The sequence below is a fragment of the Centroberyx gerrardi genome, chromosome 8, assembly GCF_048128805.1.
Source record: "Centroberyx gerrardi isolate f3 chromosome 8, fCenGer3.hap1.cur.20231027, whole genome shotgun sequence".
Lineage (NCBI taxonomy): Eukaryota > Metazoa > Chordata > Actinopteri > Beryciformes > Berycidae > Centroberyx > Centroberyx gerrardi.
The window spans coordinates 23,923,776-23,943,909 of NC_136004.1; the positions used below are offsets into that span (position 1 = coordinate 23,923,776).

The 20,134-nt window shown below is 40.9% G+C and overlaps 1 protein-coding gene across 4 annotated transcripts in view; it reads left to right on the forward strand.

The window, feature by feature from the left end:
* Window positions 1–19,649, forward strand: part of egflam (EGF-like, fibronectin type III and laminin G domains) — a 37,675-nt gene extending 18,026 nt beyond the window's left edge. For 2 of the 4 annotated variants that reach the window (XM_071917993.2, XM_071917994.2), the window contains exons 8-25: window positions 3,821–3,933; window positions 4,155–4,402; window positions 6,201–6,388; window positions 7,926–8,026; window positions 8,112–8,212; window positions 9,047–9,191; window positions 9,819–10,008; window positions 11,833–11,958; window positions 13,125–13,368; window positions 13,554–13,665; window positions 14,546–14,662; window positions 15,120–15,300; window positions 16,617–16,640; window positions 16,902–16,980; window positions 17,372–17,515; window positions 18,852–18,935; window positions 19,289–19,392; window positions 19,498–19,649. In XM_071917993.2, the coding sequence (XP_071774094.2) occupies window positions 3,821–3,933; window positions 4,155–4,402; window positions 6,201–6,388; window positions 7,926–8,026; window positions 8,112–8,212; window positions 9,047–9,191; window positions 9,819–10,008; window positions 11,833–11,958; window positions 13,125–13,368; window positions 13,554–13,665; window positions 14,546–14,662; window positions 15,120–15,300; window positions 16,617–16,640; window positions 16,902–16,980; window positions 17,372–17,515; window positions 18,852–18,935; window positions 19,289–19,392; window positions 19,498–19,649 (2,453 nt within the window). Of the gene's footprint in view, window positions 1–251; window positions 270–2,396; window positions 2,472–3,820; window positions 3,934–4,154; window positions 4,403–6,181; window positions 6,389–7,925; window positions 8,027–8,111; window positions 8,213–9,046; window positions 9,192–9,818; window positions 10,009–11,832; window positions 11,959–13,124; window positions 13,369–13,553; window positions 13,666–14,545; window positions 14,663–15,119; window positions 15,301–16,616; window positions 16,641–16,901; window positions 16,981–17,371; window positions 17,516–18,851; window positions 18,936–19,288; window positions 19,393–19,497 lie in introns of all 4 variants that reach the window. The other 2 variants (XM_078285305.1, XM_071917992.2) reach the window with 2 other exon arrangements.
* The last annotated feature ends 485 nt before the right edge of the window (window positions 19,650–20,134 follow it).

The following is a 20,134-nucleotide window of genomic DNA, read 5'->3' on the forward strand; positions in this document are numbered from 1 at the left end:
TTTGAACACACATATATATATATATATATATATATAGGTCTACTGTGACTATTTATTATGTTTGCAATATCTTCTCTTTCTTTCCAATGAATGAAAATGTTTTAAATGCTATATTATTAATAGTAACACCCCTTCTTTTGATCTTCTTCTTTTCTTGTGTATGTGTGTGTTTTTAACTTGCTGTGTGTTTCAAACGTGCAGACAGGATGCACAGGACCTGTGTGTGTATGTGTGTGTATGCATGTGCATAGTGAGCTGGAGTGGTAGTAGATTAGACATAATCATCAAAATGAACCTCTTCTCAACCCCCCCAGCCCCCACACATCCACACACACACACACACACACACACACACACACACACACATACACTTCACAAACACGCAGACACACATTATATCCTGGGTTTTTCTGTGACCTGGAGACCTGTTGACAACCCTGCTCTTTCTAGAAAGCCGTGTGGGCGGACACACAGGCCGCTGCGTCACACGCTACACTAGCTGTCAAACTGTTAAACTGGGCAGATTGAATTAAGCACCTTAAGCTATGCTGGCTTGGTCAGAGAGAGAGAGAGAGAGAGAGAGAGAGAGAGACAATGATAGAGAGAAGCTGTCGCGATATTGTCGATGAACGTTACGTGAAGCGAGATAAAAATGAGTGAGTTAGAGAGAGAAACGGACAGACGGAGAGAGAGAGAGACATAAACACAGAGAGAGAGAGAGAGAGAGAGAGAGAAAGAGAAGCGTGGTCTCTCAGCGGGGGATGAAAGCGGGTTACGTCCGAGTCTCATCAGACAGGATTAAGGGCGGGATGGCAGACCCCTTCTCTGCCCATCCATGCCCCTAATGCACATACACACACACACACACATGCACACACACACACATGCACACACACACACGCCACGCCACGCACCGCCACCCCAGTGAACTGCGGGGGTGGGCGCGACTGACATACTTTTCTTGTCCCTCTCTCTATTAACTGCCCCAACCCCCATTTCGCATAAAAGGCAGAGGCTTCACGAGGGGTTTTGGTAGATCTGTGTGTGTGTGTGTGTGTGTGTGTGTGTGTGTGTGTGTGTGTGTGTAGTGGTTGGAAGGGGGGTAGTATGGGGCAAGGGGGACTGTTACACAACAGCAGATTAGCTTGCTGAAGGCTGTTTTGGGCATTCCCCCTCTCTGTATGCCAGCACTCCGTATTCAGGATTTAATGTTATTAGGCTTTGCTAATTAACAGTTTAAACCTCTGCATCCATTTCAGGCTTAAAAGTCAAGCTATTTAAGACTATTTCTGTGGCATATCTGATTAATTATACAGTATACTAAATGTATATGCTGTGTAATATCCCTATATATTACATATTAATCCCCCAACTTGTCCAATAACTAGATTCACTTCTGAAACTTGGTGTAAATAAGATGAATGGGGAAGTACAAGGGCAAGCAGACAAGAGGGAGGGAGGGGATGTTGTTATGTAACACAAGATTAGGCTCTCCGGGGGTTAGGAGAGGAGGGAGGAGAGCTGTCATATTGAACAGGCACTTCTCTGTTTTTCCAACTGTTTCTACTGTTTTATGTGGAAAGGACTGTCATTTTGAACATCTTGAGGCAATATTTCCAGTATTCAGTATCACAGATACTCTGCATCTGAGTATATTGGGGTTTTTTCCCCCTTGTTTGTATTTGGAACTTTGCACCTGTGCTCTGTGATTGTCCACCTTTTCTTTTATGAATATCTTATGGTCAATATTTAAAGACAAAGGGGACTGTCTTTTTTGAACAGGTCAAAATCTTCATTGTCCTTTACTATAGTTTATGGCACAATTAAACAACTTGTTCCCACTTATTTGGATGTACTGTGTTCCCATTATTCCCATTCCCATCTGCTAAGACTTCAACATCCCCTCTAATAATTGCTGTGAATTTGAACACATTTTTTTGCCACTGATGCTACAGTATCTATAATATCTTGCACTACGTTCCTACACTGAACCCCTACCTGCTCACTCACTGAAAATTGCTCTGGATTAAAACATCAGCTAAATACTTAAAATGTAAAATCTATATATTACAGCATATTACCCAACAAATCAAACATATACCAAATATATAACACTATATTTAGACTAAGTTTAAGGAAGGGAAAATGTCAGTTTCTCAATGTTACGAAGGGGATTATTGTTGAAAACCTCCCTCTCTTTTTATTCATCTTGGGCAGAATTCATCAACTTTTATTCAACTAGCCATTTCTATCCTAAACACTGCTTTTTGCTGCTAAATAATTAAGTTGTCTTTTCATGCCACTGCGGTTAGTTGACCAAGAAGATTGTTTCATGCCATGCTCACTGTGCTTACCTACTGTACTCACTGTCTGGATTTGTCTTTCTACTCTGTGAGCAGCCTTTGGTGCTGATGTGTATCTAGGAGACAGTTTTCACTACATGGTGCAGCAGCCTGGATACAGGCTAACAGGTAGAGCCATCAGGCCGGCAACAGCTGTATTACTGCTCAGTGTCTTTGTCCCATGATGTTCAACTAACATCATTGAAGCATCATCAGTGACACATCATCACACATCCATGATCATGCCTGACAGGAACAGCCATTGCACAACAGTCAACCATCTTTCTTTACCATCTTGTGTGTGTCAGCACTGCAAGATTTTCTAATCAATTCCTCTTGTTTGATGGGTTGTAGTAAAAGAAGCAAAAGCAAAAGTACAGCAACAGTGCAACAAGCATGTAAAATGGGACCTCTAGGATGGCTGTATCTGTGACTGCAGTTGCTGTTCATTGTCAGGGTCATGACAACAATGTGATCATCAATATTCGTAGCTGTCATTGTGTCATTGAAAGATCATTAATGACGTCACACATACGTGGTCATACTGCATAATGCAATATGGAGGGAAAGCGGGAACTAGCACCCATGGTGGTCATATTCATTCAAGACAAAATTCTGATGCGTTTTACCGTTGACAATTCCAAAATATTTTTGGTGAAATGTTAATGGATTATGGAGACATCGATCTTTCTCGCTAAGTTATAGTACAGCAAACAGTAGACCACAAAAGTTACCTATAAGATGCTGTCACTCTTCTGTGTGTCAGTGACTCAGTGTGTCTGGCTAATACCATTGCAGTCATTTCCTTGTGATATTTCAGTCAAATAGAAATCACTGTTTTCAACCGACATAACCTAATTTGAATCCATGAATATAACCCATGAATATTAACCAACAATGTTAATGCATTTTTTAGTAACTCTTGTTGTCGATAATGGCAAAAAGGCACAATCACGACTTATGAGAACACAGGAAAGTTTTATACGGGTCACTGTTCCTTTTTTTTATATAGATGTTAGAAGTCAGAGTTTTTGAACAATAAAAAAGAGTGTCATCACTACAGATATTTGGGGCAGCCAGTTTAAGTGGTTGACTGCCCATTGGGAATTTCATGCTACAAAGTGAAAAAAAAAAAAGTTTTAAAGTCGATTACTATTTTCACCTGTACCATAAATTCCAGCTAAAAGTCTACAGTGCCACATGCATTCTTTCCTGTTTTCTAATTATTCTCTGACCAGCATCCATTATACTTGGACTTGTATTTCACCATTCAACCAACTGTGGATCTGTGTTTGACCATTCAGCCATTTCACTGTAACCACCTCTTTGTTTGCTACAACTAATTAACTCATATGTATTGTCATTTTACCCTTTGAAATTATCTTTGTGACCCACTCCAAATATTATATGGATCTTTTTAACTTTCATCAACAAAATAAATGCTTAACTTTAATTATCATCATGGACATTCTCAACAGGTACGTCAGATGTTGGCAGCGGAGATTACGGGCAGCGTTACACAGATTCAAGGATCAAAGATGAGGACAGCTTTGACGTTGACGACTCTGACTACGATATCTTTATTGAAGAGGTGGGTTATCAATGATGCAAATATTTTAAGTTTCAGGTGCATTCATCTTCACTTCATCAGCAGCCTCAAAAATGCGAGTTACACTGCAGCGTCTCACTTAAACGCATCATTTCTCACATCTTTTACTATGTCTTTACTTTCCTCATCTGTGTTTTTATCTCCTTCCTTTCCTCTCTGCTTCTTCTTCTTCTTCTTCTTCTTCTTCTTCTTCTTCTTCCAAGTTGAAGCCGTTCCCGGGCATCAATGAAGACAACAGGAAGTCCCAGCTCCGTTCCCGCTCCGGTCCGCCGTCCGGTCAGAACGTGGTTTACCGCATGAACACCGTCGCTCCTCCCAACACCACTGCCGCCCCAGCTTCCTCCACCTCCTCTTCCATCCTCCCAGACTTCACAGATCTGGTCTTCTCAACCACCTCAGAGCAGAGCACCGTCCTGCGCACCACAACATCTGCCACACCCACCACTACCAGGTAAGACACACTCTGGAAACATTGTTTTTTTTCCAGGTTAGTGATATCTGTTTTGTTGAAGGAAACCCAGCTTTAGAATTAAAAAGGTGCTGTGTGTTAAAAATGTGTGTAAAACGGGTTTTCTCTTGCGTCTTTGATTATAAAGGAGTTGGATGTGCTATCTAAACATTGTGAAAGTATCAAAACACACAGTCGCCAACTAAATCCACACAATCCATATTAGAAAACCGAGACTCTTAACGAGCTGTTTGGACTTCTGTAACTTTGTGGCGTCACAAAGGTTCGTTCATTATAATTTTTGTAATAAATAAAAGGCTAACAAAGTGTTTTTTTCAAAGCGGTTGAGCGGTTGTCATTGTTTATTACCGAAGAGTTTTCCCTGCCTCTTGCTGTCTGTAGCTGCCATGTCTGTGGAGTCTCACGTTTCACTCTTGAAACGGTTAGCCAATCAGAACAGAGGGGTCGTTAATGTTAATGAGCCTTAAAGGCACAGCAACAGAAACAGCCTGTTCTTGGCAAGGCTCAAAGAGATGCTGGAAAATGAACATGTAAAATGGATTGAGAGTGTTTTTGGTACATGACACCACACAAACAGCTTTGAATGGACCTCAAGACATAAAATAAAACACTGGAAAGTGTAGAATATGGGACCTTTAAAGACAAAGTTGATCATATACAGGCACTTTTCTATGGAGAGAAAAAGAAAAAAAAACAGGAATCTCAAATATAAGTTTTTGTTTTCATTGCACCAAATCAAACCTGCAGGAGAAAATCCAAATACCTGTTGGAGCTGTATTGCTACACCTCTTGCTAGGTTGCTATCTCTCTCAGTTCTGTGCTCTCCCTAAAAGCTATCTACCATTTGCTTTTTCCACACTCTCCCATTTAAATGTCACATCAATTTGAGCTGTCTTTCAGGTGGGTATGTCATTAACTGGAGCCAATGTAGGCTGGCCTTACTGCTGTTTCATTACATGTGGGTGAACATTTTGCTTTTTACAGTTAAATTCTACCCCTAAAATACAAGGAACAAAGGGTCCCTCAGAGGAAAGGGGCAATTTAAAATGTCACATTAATTTGAGCTGCTGTTTGTATTGATGGAATTTGTGTTTTTTGCAACTCTCTTCTACTGGTCACACTGTAGAACTGGCTACTTTTCACAGACAGGAATATAGGCTGTTTCTCTGTCACGTACACTCTGGCTTGTACATTGCTTTGCACTTCAAGCCAGCCTATAGCTTTGGGTCTAACAACCCGAGGATACTAGTGCTGAAACGATTAGTCGATTAATCGATTAGTCGAAAGAAAATTAATTGATTATAATTTTGATAATCGATACATCGTTTTAGTCATTTATCAAGTAAAAATACCAAACATTTCCTGGTTACAGCTTCACAAATGCAAAGATTTGCTGCTTTTCTCTGTTTCATATCATTATATAATGAATACTTTGGGTGTTTTTTTGGCTGCTGATCAGACTAAGTAAGCAATTTTAAGTGTCACTTTGGGCTCTGGGAACTTGTGATGGGCATTTGTCATTATTTTATAGATTAAATGATTAATCGATTGATCGAAAAAATAATCAAGAGATTATTCGATAATGAAAATAATCGTTAGTTGCAGCGCTAGATACAACAAATGCAACAAATGCAAGACAGCATTGCATTTGCAGTTGATAAATTGTTATTAGCCAAACCACTGATAATGCATTGTAAAATATCAAAAGTCAGTGGTGTCAAATCAACAATTTGACTTGAAAAGTTACTTTTTTACAATAACCCTCCCCTTCCACCCCTAGCACCACTTTGCCCACCACCACCCCCGCCCCCACCATGTCCCCCTGGAAGGGCGAGGTGCCTCGTGTGTACGACCTGACCTGCGACGACACGGTCTGCCCCCCCGACAGCTTCTGTCTCAGCGACTACGACAGCGGAGGCTCGCGCTGCCACTGCAACCTGGGGCGAAGAGGGGACACCTGCTCTGAGGGTGAGAGAGGCATAGATGTGTGGTTAGGTACACACAGACATGCACACACAAGCACACACACACACACACACACACACACACACAGATGAACTCCAGCATAGACAGTGAGGAGGCATCTGCTCCGCACTATAAAGTATAGTAGAAATAGAGAAAATATACATATATCACATATCACATGCAGAACCCTATTCCCCACAACATGCACACACACACACACACACACACACACTGAAATAGTAAATAGTGCTGCACTATTGCCCTCTCTAGAAAGCTATTGTTTGGGAAATTCAAATTGTGTTCCCATTTTCAGCCTTCAGAGAGAATAATCTGGCAATCTGTTGTTTTAGAGGCATGAGTTGTGTGTTACAGTATGCATACTGAATTCTCTTATGCAACATTTGAGGAAAAATAGGTTGCAGTTGCTGCAGTATCACTAGTGGAGGCTAGAAACCGGGTTGATACAGATTTGGGACTTTTGATGGTGTTTATCACTGCATCCTCACTGTTCTATTGGCTTCTTACAACCTACAATATACTCTGTTTGCTTCTACCTCCCTGTGCTAGCAAGTGTTTGTACAGCAATAATCACTTCATATTAATATATTAGAAATGCAGAGTAGGCTTTCAATCTGTTTTGCAGTAGCCCTTTCTCACCTATAGACATTAATCACATAAAAACTAAACTTATATTCATCCAGCTCCATAGTTTTCTTAGCATCCTGTGAATCTCCAAAAAGTCAATTTTTGAGGAATTGGGTAAAAACCTCACATTTTACACCATTTAACACTTTTTACACGTTTTTACGATTTTACAAAGGAGTGTGTGTGTGTGTGTGCGTGCATGTGTGTGTGTTTGAGTGAGTAAGTACATAGGCACATGAGTGATGTGTCCTACAAATCAGCAACTCTCTCGGACGTCAGAGAGAAGGGCTTACCTGTCAGTAATCAGAGGATTTTGATGTTATTTCATTGTTGAGAAATAGAGAGTTGTCTGGAGAGAGGATCTCAAAGAGAGTCTGCAGCCAGATGTCCTTTTTTGGAGATTACGGTGTGTCCTTCCCACTCTGTCTGTCAGCAGGGATGTTGGATGCAACATTCCTCCATGCACTTCAGTTGGATTTCTGCTCTCCCATTGTTTTTTGTTTTGTTTTTTTGTTGTTGTGTGATTGTATCCATCTCTCCTTCTGCCTGTTCAAATCTCACAGTTTAAGAAAGTCTGAGTGAGGGGAAGTTAAAAAAAAGCTCTCTTGCCTGCCTGAACAGCTCCTGTCAGAGTGCCCATTATACATGTTTCATGCCTTTAGATGGGTACAAGCTGCAGTAAAACTGCTTAGCGGCCATCATAGCTGTGGTTGTCTGTATGTATGTAGCCCTTCCTCCTTATGAAGCTCCACCCACCAGGTCTGTTACTATAAATAATAACGTGTTCGTAGTCAAATTGTGTTGTTGAATAACATTTTTAATTGAACAAAAGGATAAAATATCTTATCCTTATTTTCAAATGATTTGTCATTATTTCATCCTCTGTGTTCTCCAGCGGTATTGGTGAACTTTCCCAGGTTCTTTGGCTACTCGCACATGACCTTTGAACCCCTGAAGAACTCTTACCAGACCTTTCAGGTCACTATTGAGTTCAAGGTAAGGCACCGTGTAGTTTCTCCACCAAAACTTTTTTTTCGTAAAAGGTTGAAAAAGCCTCTAAAGTAGTTTCTCTCTGGTGCAGTCAGACTCTGAGGATGGCTTGCTGCTGTACTGTGGGGAGAACGAACACGGTCGTGGAGACTTTACCTCTTTGGCCCTGGTGCGGGGCAAGCTGCACTACAGGTGAGTACAACACTAACTGACTGTTTCCCTGGTACTATGTTGAAGCCCCAATCCAGTGTGTATCAGTTATGGCTCTGTAGATTCTTGAAGGTTTTGCTGAGAGGCAACCCAGACATAATAAATACATTTAAAACTGATGTTATCTGACATATACTGTCAGTCAAGAGCAAACTCAATGGTTTAGATTATATAAAAAAAATACAAAAAAAACTGGTTCTTGCTTTTATTTGGAATAAAGCTGACAGTTTCAGGAACAATTTTCCACTGGTAAACAAATTCTTCAGAAGCAACAAAGAGGAAAACAAATGAAAACTGATGATAGAAAGCAGCTCAAAGGGGATATAAACAAAACACCAATGGTCATTATAATGTTAAATTTAGCTGGGATTTCATGTAGTGAAATCCTACATGAAACATTGTCAGGTATATTGGTCTCTAGCACTCACTTATAAGTAGTGAGTGCTGAATTGAGAAAAGGGATTTAAAGGAAATCTTTTCTAATGCAACGTTTGAGAAAAAGGCGAACTTTTATGTGAATTCATAACAAATTGTAAGTGTTTTTAAAGAGAATATACCCCCTCAGAAAAAAAAATCTTTTCACTGAACTTTTCTCACTTGGGCTTTCTCTATTTTTTTTTTTTTTTTACTGTCCCTTATACCTTTTTCTGTTGAAAAGGATACATGCTTTTGCACATTTAGGACCAAATGTGTGCATATTAACACCATGTTAGCAGCAGTGTACCTTTGAGGGCACATTTATACCATTTGAACCATTTTATTTCTTGACAGTTTACATATCAATTAAAACTGTGTGTCTGTTCTGTTGTCCTTCAGGTTTAACTGTGGCACAGGAGCAGCTCAGATCGTTAGTGAGAGTCGTATTGTGCTTGGCCAGTGGCACACAGTAACCGTCTTCAGAGACGGCATGAGCGGCTGGCTCCGCATGGACAACGACACTCCCATATCTGGACGCTCACAGGTAACAGCAACATACAGTACATACAGATGAAGGGCCTCATAATATATCAAGCAATGTACAAACAAATCAGTATGGAAGTGGATTTTTATTTATTTTTTGTGTGTTTTTTGCTGGGCAAGGGAAAACATTTCAGCTGCAAATAATGAAACATACATGCTGATTTATTCAAAGACTCAGGACTCTTTGAATCAATCAGCATGTATGTTTCATTATTTAAATCGATTTTGGTCCAATATTTCTTGTTAACATTCTATACATATGGAAATAATTGAGTCTCCTTGTGGATAAATCCACCTAGTGAAAGTACACACGCTGTTTATGTCGCCTTATATACACATTTAAGTAGATATTGTAAATATGTTAATTACAATATTGATTTAGAGATCATTATCACTCTAAGGAACCATCATGAAGAATCTAACGGAGTTTCTCCTCTCCCGTTGCAAATGTCTAACTGTTTATTTTAATAACACAGGATGTTTTGTCCATTACAAACAATATTGGCTGTAGTTCATTTTAAATGTAGTCAGTTCAGGAATTGGATCTCCTTCAAAATCCCAATATAGAAGTGAAGGAATTTAGTGAAGGATGAAACACATTTTATTCTCTTCACCCTCGCTCTTGCAGGGCCAGTACACCAAGATCACCTTCCGCTCCCCGCTGTATGTGGGCGGATCCCCGAACGCCTACTGGCTGGTCAGGGCAACAGGGGCGAACCGCGGCTTCATGGGATGCGTTCAGAGTCTGACCATCAACAACAAGGCGACAGACATCAGACCGTGGCCTCTGGGCAGAGCGCTGAGTGGGGCCGATATAGGTGAGGAGCTGTGTGTGTGTGTGTGTGTGTGTGTGTGTGTGCAGATACAGTACATGCGCACACAGCTACAAGCATTAACAAGCCCCTAGAGTCATGACTGCATCAGAAAGTTATAAATGAAATTATAGTAAGGGGAAGCGGGGCTGGGGTTTTCTTTTGTGGAAATTAAGTTCAGTAATTGAGTTTTTTAGTTTGTGTTATGGGTGTTTCAGTATTTTTCTTTGGTTGTTGCCGTTGGACTGTAATTACGTCCGTGTTGCCCATTATGCATTGGCTTTCTGCTCAGGTTTTGGTGCTCAGTATAGTTGGCACCTTATTATGGGAGATGTGTTACAGCTGTACAAGCCGGGTCTGCTGGCCAGCGGCTCAGAGAGAATTCATCTGGAGGAGAATTCATCTGAGAGAATTGCACAGGTCTCTCTGTGGTCTTGAGAACCACATAGTTTTGGGCTTCTGACATAAATAATTCTGATCAAGTCTGAGGCCTTTGCTTGAATTTGGATGGCACAGTGTTCATTCACTGTACAGCCTGGGGCTATTGTCAATTCAATCTATATAAAATCCAAATGAAAACTGCTATTCATATGATAATGACAGTATTTAGTCTTTATTAATGACTATGACAACCCTCTCATGCAAAAAAAAAAATATATTTTTGAGAAGAACCCACTTTGGTAATGAATTGAACTGTCCCATTCCGAATGACATTTCATTCCGTTTGAGAGGGGTGGTATAACACTTTTATAATCCGCTCGATGGATACAATTTCATCATGTAAACTCTCTTTGAATTGACTTGACAGTAAATTGAACCCACCCGTTGTGCGGTTGTCTTTGGCACGCTCTGGGTTACTGTACAGGCCAGTGGGTCAGCAGTCAGACAGAGTATTGATGAGTGGATTTATCTCTGCTCTGCAGTTCAACAGGCACAGCCAACAGTAATGCCATCTGACAGAGGAGTCTGAGTTGGTTTAGAGGTTTTGACAGCCAGCCGCTCTTCCACAACAGAGCCGTACAGCGGCTTGCCAGGGCCGACTCAAAATGTTTACAAGATTTAAGGCTCTATCTATTTATGTAAAACAAACAAACAAACAAAAAAAACCTTGTCAGCAGTAGTATTGCACCCCATCCAGGCACACTGCACAATGGGTGACTCTATGCTCTCATCTTTCTCAAAAACATCTGTGTATCTGGTAGGGATATGTGGAAAAACAACTTACCATCATCTTGTGTAAAAAAGGCCAACAAAGTCATCATCATTACCCTCTAAAATTAGAATCACAATGACAGAAAAATTGCTTTTGAGGGGAATTAAATGGCATAACAAATTAATAAACTCTGGCCAGTTTGGCCGTGCAGCGGGAAGCAGGCATGTATGACAAATTCTGGGTTCATTTTTTTTAATAAGCTCTGTACTTCTGCCTGTCTACATCAGTGTGTGTGTGCGTGTGTGTGTGTGTGTGTCTGTATCTGTATCTGTGGGTGGATGTGTATGTATTTGTCTTTCCAGGGTTCTTCAGTGTTCCCATGTTATTAAAATAAATTCATGCTAGCTCAAAAATTGAAAAATTGAAAAAGAAAGTTGAGATGAGATGCAACTTATTATTCAAAATAGACATCAGCCTTTTGAATTATTTCACAGTTCATGCTCCTAAATTTCTTCTCTGTGTCTCTGTGTTTTTTTTTTTCCAATTTTGGAGCATGTGCACTCCTTAGAAATAATACAACCATTGAAACCCTGCTTTATTCATCGGTATCTATGTACAGTGCACGTATGCCGGGTCTGTCTCTTCATATGTGTGTGTCCTAATCTGCTGTGTGCCAGGTGAGTGCAGCGACAGTGTGTGTGACCTGGTCAGCTGCACCAACGGAGGGGCCTGCTTCGCCAACCGTGCCGACGGCTACATCTGCCTGTGTCCGCTCGGCTTCAGGGGGACGCTCTGCGAAGAGAGTGAGTCGGTGCTTGTGCTCTCTCTCTCTTTTCCTTGTTCTTTCTCTCACACATACACACACACACAAACACACGCTACGGAAGAGCATTAGGGACATTGTAGGTGGGTGATATTGTGAAAAAAAACCCTCCGAAATTCTGAGATTAAAATCAGAAATTTGCGAGAAAAAAACTCAGAAATTTGTGAGAAAAAAACTCAAAATCTCAGAAATGTTTTCTCGCAGTTTTTTTCTCTCAAATTTCTCATTTTTCTCTCAGAATATTACCCCCCCTCACATACAATTCACTGCAAAAAAATGCACTTACAATGGCCCTAATACTCTTCCATACACACACACACACACACACCTGTCTGGGTTTGCAGCAGGAGTTTCGGAGGTGCACTCTGTGAAGGCAGAAAGTAAAATCCCCTTGTCCTTTCATCCAACATAATGGCTGTCCTACATTGTTGCACAGACCTTTGTTGTAGTTAGATGAGCTAAAGTAGCTACTGAACAGTTTAAGGGCCTCAGTGTAGAGTGCAAAATGAGGGAAAATTGGTTGAAATAAGGATTATTATTTCTTATATGGAGGCAAAGGGATTGAGTGAAAATAAGACCTGCTTCCACACAATATCACCTGCACATTCTACCTTTCCCCTATCTTCCTCCTCCTCATTTTCCTGCCTGTGCTCTTTCTTTCTGAGACTGGCAGACAACATTTTTCTGGACCCTTCCCACGTCCTACATGACGAATATCAGCTCTTACGGGGAAGTGGTTTAGACTGCTGAACTGTAAAAAGAACACATTTAAGAACTTAGTCACTAGTCACTAAGGACTCTAAACCAACATTGGGACTCACGTTAGGTCTTTGCATAGGCATACACAAGTACACACATACACATATAAGCACACATGTACACACTTTTAAGACTTGGTCTATGGAGGCAGGAGGCAGGGTGAGAAATATGTATCTTGTCTGGACACTGTAATTTTTTAGTGCAATATTGTTTTTGGTTGTTTTTAGTCTTGTGATCTTACCCGTTTGGTGTGATGTGTGATGTATGTTGTTCTGGCACTGGTTGCAAAACAAATTTCTATGAAAATGGAAGTGTAATCTCATCTCATCTCATCTCATCTCATCTTTCTCTCCTCCTCTCCCCCATCACTTCCCCACCACCCCTCAGGTTTCTCGCTGTCGCTGCCCCTCTTCAATGCGACAGTGTTTTCCTACGCCGTCGTCCCGTGGCCTCAGTCCTCCCAGAGTTATCTGTCCTTCATGGAGTTCGAGCTGACGTTCCGGCCGGCGACGCCCGACGGGACGCTGCTGTACAGCGATGACGCAGGCAGCGGAGACTTCCTGGCCATCAGCCTGGTGGACAGATATGTGGAGCTCAGATTTGACTGCGGCTCTGGAGGCGCTGTGATAAGGTACAGATGGACTCTGTTCTGTGTCAGTAAAAAAGAAATAATTAATTGTATGTCTTTGGTGTGACAGTGGAGCTTTAAACTTCCACTTCTGTTTTGTTTTCTTGCTATGAAATACGCCATTTTGCACTCTTTTTCTGTAGTTTCTGACTAGATGCCGTGTATGTATGTGATGATTTGTCCTGTAGGAGTGAGGAGCAGATTAGTATGGACACGTGGCACGAGCTGAGGGTTTCTCGGACAGCAAAGAGCGGCATCCTGCAGGTGGACAACCAGAGGCCGACGGAAGCAATTGCAGAGGTATTTCAATTCTGCCACTTGTTCGGTGCATTTATCTCTGCTTTTATGTGTTGCTTAAAGGCGTAAAATTATACGTGCAGTGTGGTTCCCCTGCCATCACATTTATTTACAGTGAGTGATTTGTTGGATTTAAGACTTTTTTTTGTAGATGAGATGTATTATCTGAGCTTTTGATACAGGAATTGGCTGTATGTGGCAGCTAAACTTGAGTGGTTCATGTATTTGGATTTCTAGATTGTATCTTATGCATGCTTATTTCCCAAGTAGGAGTAAAGGGACCATTATCTTTTTATCTATTTGTATGGAAGAGAATGTCATGTCAAACTCTCCATACCAAAATCTGGAAGTTTAATGTTTCCTTGGTTACTGACAAACATGCATACCCCATAGACCCCATGATTTAAGACCTTTTCCCAATTCTTACAGTAGGTTCCACTGCTTAATCCAGAATCTATGTATACATACCATCCATCAAGCAAAATTTCAACTTTCAAAAGTACTTTGCGTAGTTATTCCCCAAATACACACTGTTGAGGGGCAAAGTGAGCATCAGTGCGAATCAATTTAAAAAAAAACAACCATTTTATTCAAATGAGTGCTGCCTGGTGAAACATGAATCCCTAAGCAAAGCAAAATTAAACTGACAAATTTCAGCATGCTTCATGTGACACTCCATATAAAGAGAAAATGGAAGGCATCAACCCTAAAGGGACATACAACTATGCAAATGGACCAGCAGTCACAAAGTCTTTGATAAGCAAAACAAATAGCCCCCTTAAATGCTATTGTGCTTTTATATGGTATGACTCCTTTCATTTATATTAATTTCTGAATGTTTGACGTAATTCATCTATATCCCTCTGTCATATTCTCTCTTAAGGGAGCATTCACTCAGATTAAATGCAGTTCTCCTCTCTATGTCGGTGGAGTACCAGCATATGATAAAACCAAGAGCACTGCAGGTGTGCTACAGCCCTTCACTGGAACAATTCAAAAGGTATGACTATACATTTCAAATCCATTACACTGGTGATGAGTAGACAGCAAAAAGACAATCTTTAGTTCAGAATACGAGGATGTTGTCTCACGTAGTTTTTGTCTTGGCTGAAGGATGCAAGTGTACATGCACCAACTTTGAATTGGAGCCCACTGTATGTTTACACCAGCCTGGGTGTCAGGGCAATAACTGAATTTCTTAAATTTGCCTCCCAGGCAGAAACAGTTTAATGAACATCTGTTCTGAAGAGGAGGATCATCCCATCTATACAGCAATAAACTTGATGTTGATAAGATATGACAAGTTTCACAGTGAATTTTTACACCTTTTCATGCTTCTCCTTCCTCCTCTCTCTCTCTCTCTCTCTCTCTCTGGCTCTGTTCTTCTCTCTCCCATCTCTACCATCTCTCTCTCTGTCTTTTCTCCTCTCACCTTTCATGTCGTTTCACCTCCCCAGCTGATACTCAATGACCGCACCATCCCAATAGCAACTGGTTCTGCTGGTGGGGTTAACATAGCGAACGCTCCACACCCATGTGTGGAGAACCCCTGTGCCAACGGAGGGACCTGCAGGCCAAAGTGGGATGGATATGAGTGTGACTGCCCCCTAGGGTACGACGGCAGGCACTGCCAGAAAGGTCAGCCGCATGTGCTTCAATGTCTTATTTTTACACAATATACAGTTAATGGCTTTTGTTTTGGTACAGTGAGCTAAAGTTGGGTTTCTTTGCCAATGACATTGAACAGTTTTTGACACAGAGGCCAAGAAAGGCCCATAATGAAAAGGTGGCACTTTGCTCTTATACCCCAAACTCATCTTTTGATACAAAATCCATATTACTCCTTCGATGAGTTGACAGAAAAAAGAAAACTGTAATTTCAGCTCACTGCCCAACTCCTTCTATAACTCACTGTACATACAAATGTGTATAAGGGTAAAGTGTAATACTGCTATAGAAAGTTACAAGAAAAAAAACGAATGTGATTGCATTAGTAGAGATTCAAACTTGACTGAAAAACATTATAAAGCATAGAAAAAAGGTTAATGTCTGTAAAAATATCCACAGTTTAAAAGGCAGCATCTATCCGGCTTGTTATTCAGTCAGCAAACACTCTGGTCATAATGTAACCATTTATTTATGTAAGATCGTCACACACTTATACTTGGCATTGATGCCTCTGCCCAGTTGCTCGCTACATTACATTAGGCAAGTGTGCTTGAGTTTCACAGGCATTCGCACAATACTACGAATTCACATACAGAGCAGAACCAAAGTTGAAGTGTTTACCAGCAGTGAACGTCCCACAGGTTGACGGGACGCAGTAGCAGCAGAATTATACGCGTTCAGCAACGTGAATATGTGTAGAAGCAGGTTAACTTAAGAAGGACTGCCATATCACAGTGTGTTGGATTGTGATTAATGAGCATCAGGGATCAACTGGTCACTGTAAGCTGTGTATGGTTTATGTGATGCTTATGAAAAAGAATGTTTTGAAACTGTTGGCATGTGCTTTCTACAGCTATTGAGAATTTGTTTCTGTTTTTGCCATGTCTGTCTGTTGTAGATACAGTGAAACTAAAACTGTACACGTCTTACACTTGAGTACTTCTTTATGGCTGAATAGAGACTTGTGCACAATTCAGTGAGGAATAAGAGCAGAACTATAGCAGTTAACTCAAGTTATAATTCATTGTCTAAGAAATTAATCAGAGCAGTGACTAATGTGTGATTTATTTTGTTAGTATCTAATATTTGTTTTTCACCATGAAGCCAGATCTTTCTCCCTTCTAAGCTGTGTTCTCCTGCTCTCAGGGATTAAATATTGTGTTTTGTCCATTGTCATGTAATTCAATATAATGTAATGTATTGAACAACTTAATCCCTTAAGCCTATCTGTGCCTTCTCTGTTTTTTTTTGTTTTTTTGCTTTTTTTTAATGCTTTCGCTGAACAGAATGTGGAAATTACTGTTTGAACAGTAAGTTTTCTTTTAGTATGAATTAAAAAGCAGTTACTGAAAGAAATTACTGAATTTAAGAAATTAACAAACCTTAAAACAAACAAATCCTTAATAAACTTCATCATTAATATAATATTCATATTTTTTTACCCTCATATCTTTTTGGTAATGCTTCACTGTAAAGTTAGTATGTAGTTGGTTGGCCTGAGCTCATGGATACATGCTCATGCTGCCACCTTGTGATGATAATAAGTAAGTGCAATGTTTTCTCCAAACCAGCTGTGACTGAGGCCATTGAGATTCCACAGTTCATTGGCCGAAGCTACCTGACCTACGACAACAGAGACATCCTGAAAAGGTTGGTCTTTAAACACTTCTGAGATAAAACTAATAATAACAATAATAATACTGTTTCTGCTTTGAATATTTAAAGGTCCCTTCAACTCCAATGACATCACCACATTTAACTTTCTAGGAATACAAATTCTGAAAAGGTCATGTATTACATGTACCGATGTGCAAAGGCACAGTGTATACACACACACACACACACACACACACACACCCACACACACACACACACACCAAAGTCTCCTGCTGCATAATTTTGTGGAAAAAGAAAGGCAGGTGGCTATCCTCAGTTTGTCCAGCAAGAAAGAAAATTATATAATATATCAGAAATATGCTGGTTTGAGGTTTGAACCCGACTAAAGTGTTTCCTTTCGTTACTTGTTTCTCCGTGTCCTCAGGGTGTCTGGGGCCAGGAACAACCTTTTCATGCGTTTTAAGAGCACAGCCAAGGATGGCCTGTTGCTATGGCGAGGGGAGAGTCCAATGAGACCCAACAGTGACTTCCTGTCTATGGGGCTTCAGGATGGCGCACTAATCTTCAGGTGTGTGTATGCGAGGAACTAATCAGTGAAATCAGCTGCTGTCCTGTCTGGCTGGGGAGGGGCGAGGAGAAATGTTTGCATTGCACTCCTTAAATGAGCAGTTTTTGGTGAATTTTAAGAGAATAATTTTATAAGATTGGTTTGCGTAAAAAATACATTCTTCTGTTTTCATTTAGCGTAGTGTATATGTTTGTCAGTATGATATGTGTGAGTGTGTATGCGTGTGTGTGTCCTTTCACACTCTTGTCATTCTCCATGGTTCTCAATGTCTGGAATATTTCTCCATAGCAGGCAAAATAAATTCAAGTATAGACTATTAACATCAGGAATGGAGATCATCCAGGAGACTGAAATGTCTGGATTATTAAAACATGCATAAAAACATGTGGGAACTTTTATGAAATCACTGTATTTTATCTATTCTGCATAGATGAATACAAATAAATGTCCAAACGAACGACTGGGGTAGCCCATAAAATGTAATTTTCATTCGATGCTCAGTGCGTTGCAGTGGGAAATTGACTTCAGCCCAAAAATTATGTTTAGTTCAAGTAAAAGTAAGTAAAATGCCACAACTGTTATTGAGGATATCCAAAAGCTCATGCCTAAAACAGTGTGAAACATAAACTGCTCAAAATGCATGTTTTTCAACATAAAATCAAAAAGGCTTCTCTGGTGTTGCTTCCTTTTGCTGCTGAAGCCCCTTCAGGCTGTTACTTGTGGGAGACGTTTCATCTTCCTTACTTTCACAGTCGGACACGATTTTAATAATCTCATGTTTAAAAGGATTGTAACAGTTCACAGCCTACACATCAAGTGTTGTGAAAGCAAGTCATCGCCTTTGTGAATTTACTCGCTGTCCTCAAATGCGGTGCCTAAAATGGAGAGCCAACCGTGCGTAATTGCATATTGACACATAAACCAGGAGACCAGCACCAATAAAGCTGATGATTGTGGTGCGGCCGAACCCCCCGCAGCCCTACGTCCAACACCTCCTGGTTCTCCATGGCCATCCCTGTGCCAGGTGAAGAAATATGATCTAGGGAGAAAAGGTAGAGAGTGTTTTTTTTAAAAAGACAGGAGCAAATTGAGAGCAAGTAGAAGAGGAAGATGATGGAGTGGGACGCTCACTCCACCATTGGGCAGGGAGAGCTAAGCACCCAGTGGCAGCAGAGCAAAGACACGGCCTGGAGTCTCCGACTGGACCCTGACCTGGAGTTATGGAAGTGCAGATCCAGTGGCAGCTTTGTACGTCAGCACCAGGATTTGTCTGTGGAGTGCTGTGCGATTGTGAACTCAGGTAAACTAATTAACATGTGTTTCCATGTTGCTGTAGTTATAACCTGGGCAGTGGCATGGCTAACATCATTGTCAACGGGTCCTTTAGTGATGGGAAGTGGCACAGAGTCAAAGCTGTCAGGTAAGCACTAACACATTCACTTTTCACTTGGGAAATGTTCCCACACTGTCATTTACTGTACATTTTCCCATGAAGGATAGAGAAGTAACACATCTATGCTTTGCTTTCACTTGATTTTGCAGCTGCTACCTGTAGCCATAACGCAGAGGCCATTTTGCATCCCTCTTAGAAAGCATTCTGCTGTCCGTTCCGCTGCAGGACATTAGTTCAAATAAAACATGTAATTCAGTTGGGGATGCAAAATAGTGCAAGTGAAAGCAAGCTATTGTGCCATTCCAGGAATTATAAACCAGTGTTTTTGTAATGTATCTCAAGTTTGATGATCAGCTCACCAGTCTCCCTCACCTCTCCAGGGACGGACAGTCAGGGAAGCTGACAGTGGATGACTATGGAGCAAAGACAGGCAGGTCATCTGGCAAGATGAGACAACTCAACATCAACGGGCCATTATATGTTGGTAGGTGGAGCTCACATCTGATGACCCCACATATACATATATGTACATATCACAATAATGCTGACTTCTATGTCTCATTATTCTCCCTCTCATCTCCCTGTGAAGGTGGCATGAAGGAAATAGCGCTACACACCAACAGACAGTACATGGGAGGGTTGGTTGGCTGCGTGTCCCACTTCACACTCTCCACTGACTACCACCTCGCACTAGTGGAGGACGCTGCTGACGGAAAGAACATCAACACCTGTTCCAACTAGAAACTGACCTGAACAGACAAGGGTCCATTTTGAACATCATCTCCAACAGGAGTGAACATCTTCACCAGCTCATTTGTCATCTTGAAGCTGAACTACCAGGACCAAATGAGTCAAAACTAAACTAAAACAACCTTGCCAGTTCACTCTCTGTCAATTCAATGCTTACAGGGTATCAGCTCGAACTGGAAAAAGACCAACACTGCTGAGAGTCACTGGAATATCTTTAAGTGGCTCCTATGTGCAGAACTTGAGTTTCTCAAACCAAGATGTCAAATGCAAGGTCTATTTTAACACTTTTATCAACTACATGAATTGCTCTGGAAAACAATTTCAACCCATGGCCACAGGAAAAATGACCAAAGTTCACCAAAGGACATAACAAAGCACAAGTGCTCTGTGAAAGGAGAAAAACAACTTAGTATCATGGTACATGAGGGTCTTTGAAAAAGCTTTTGAAGGACATTTTTTCATGGGATGATTTCAAT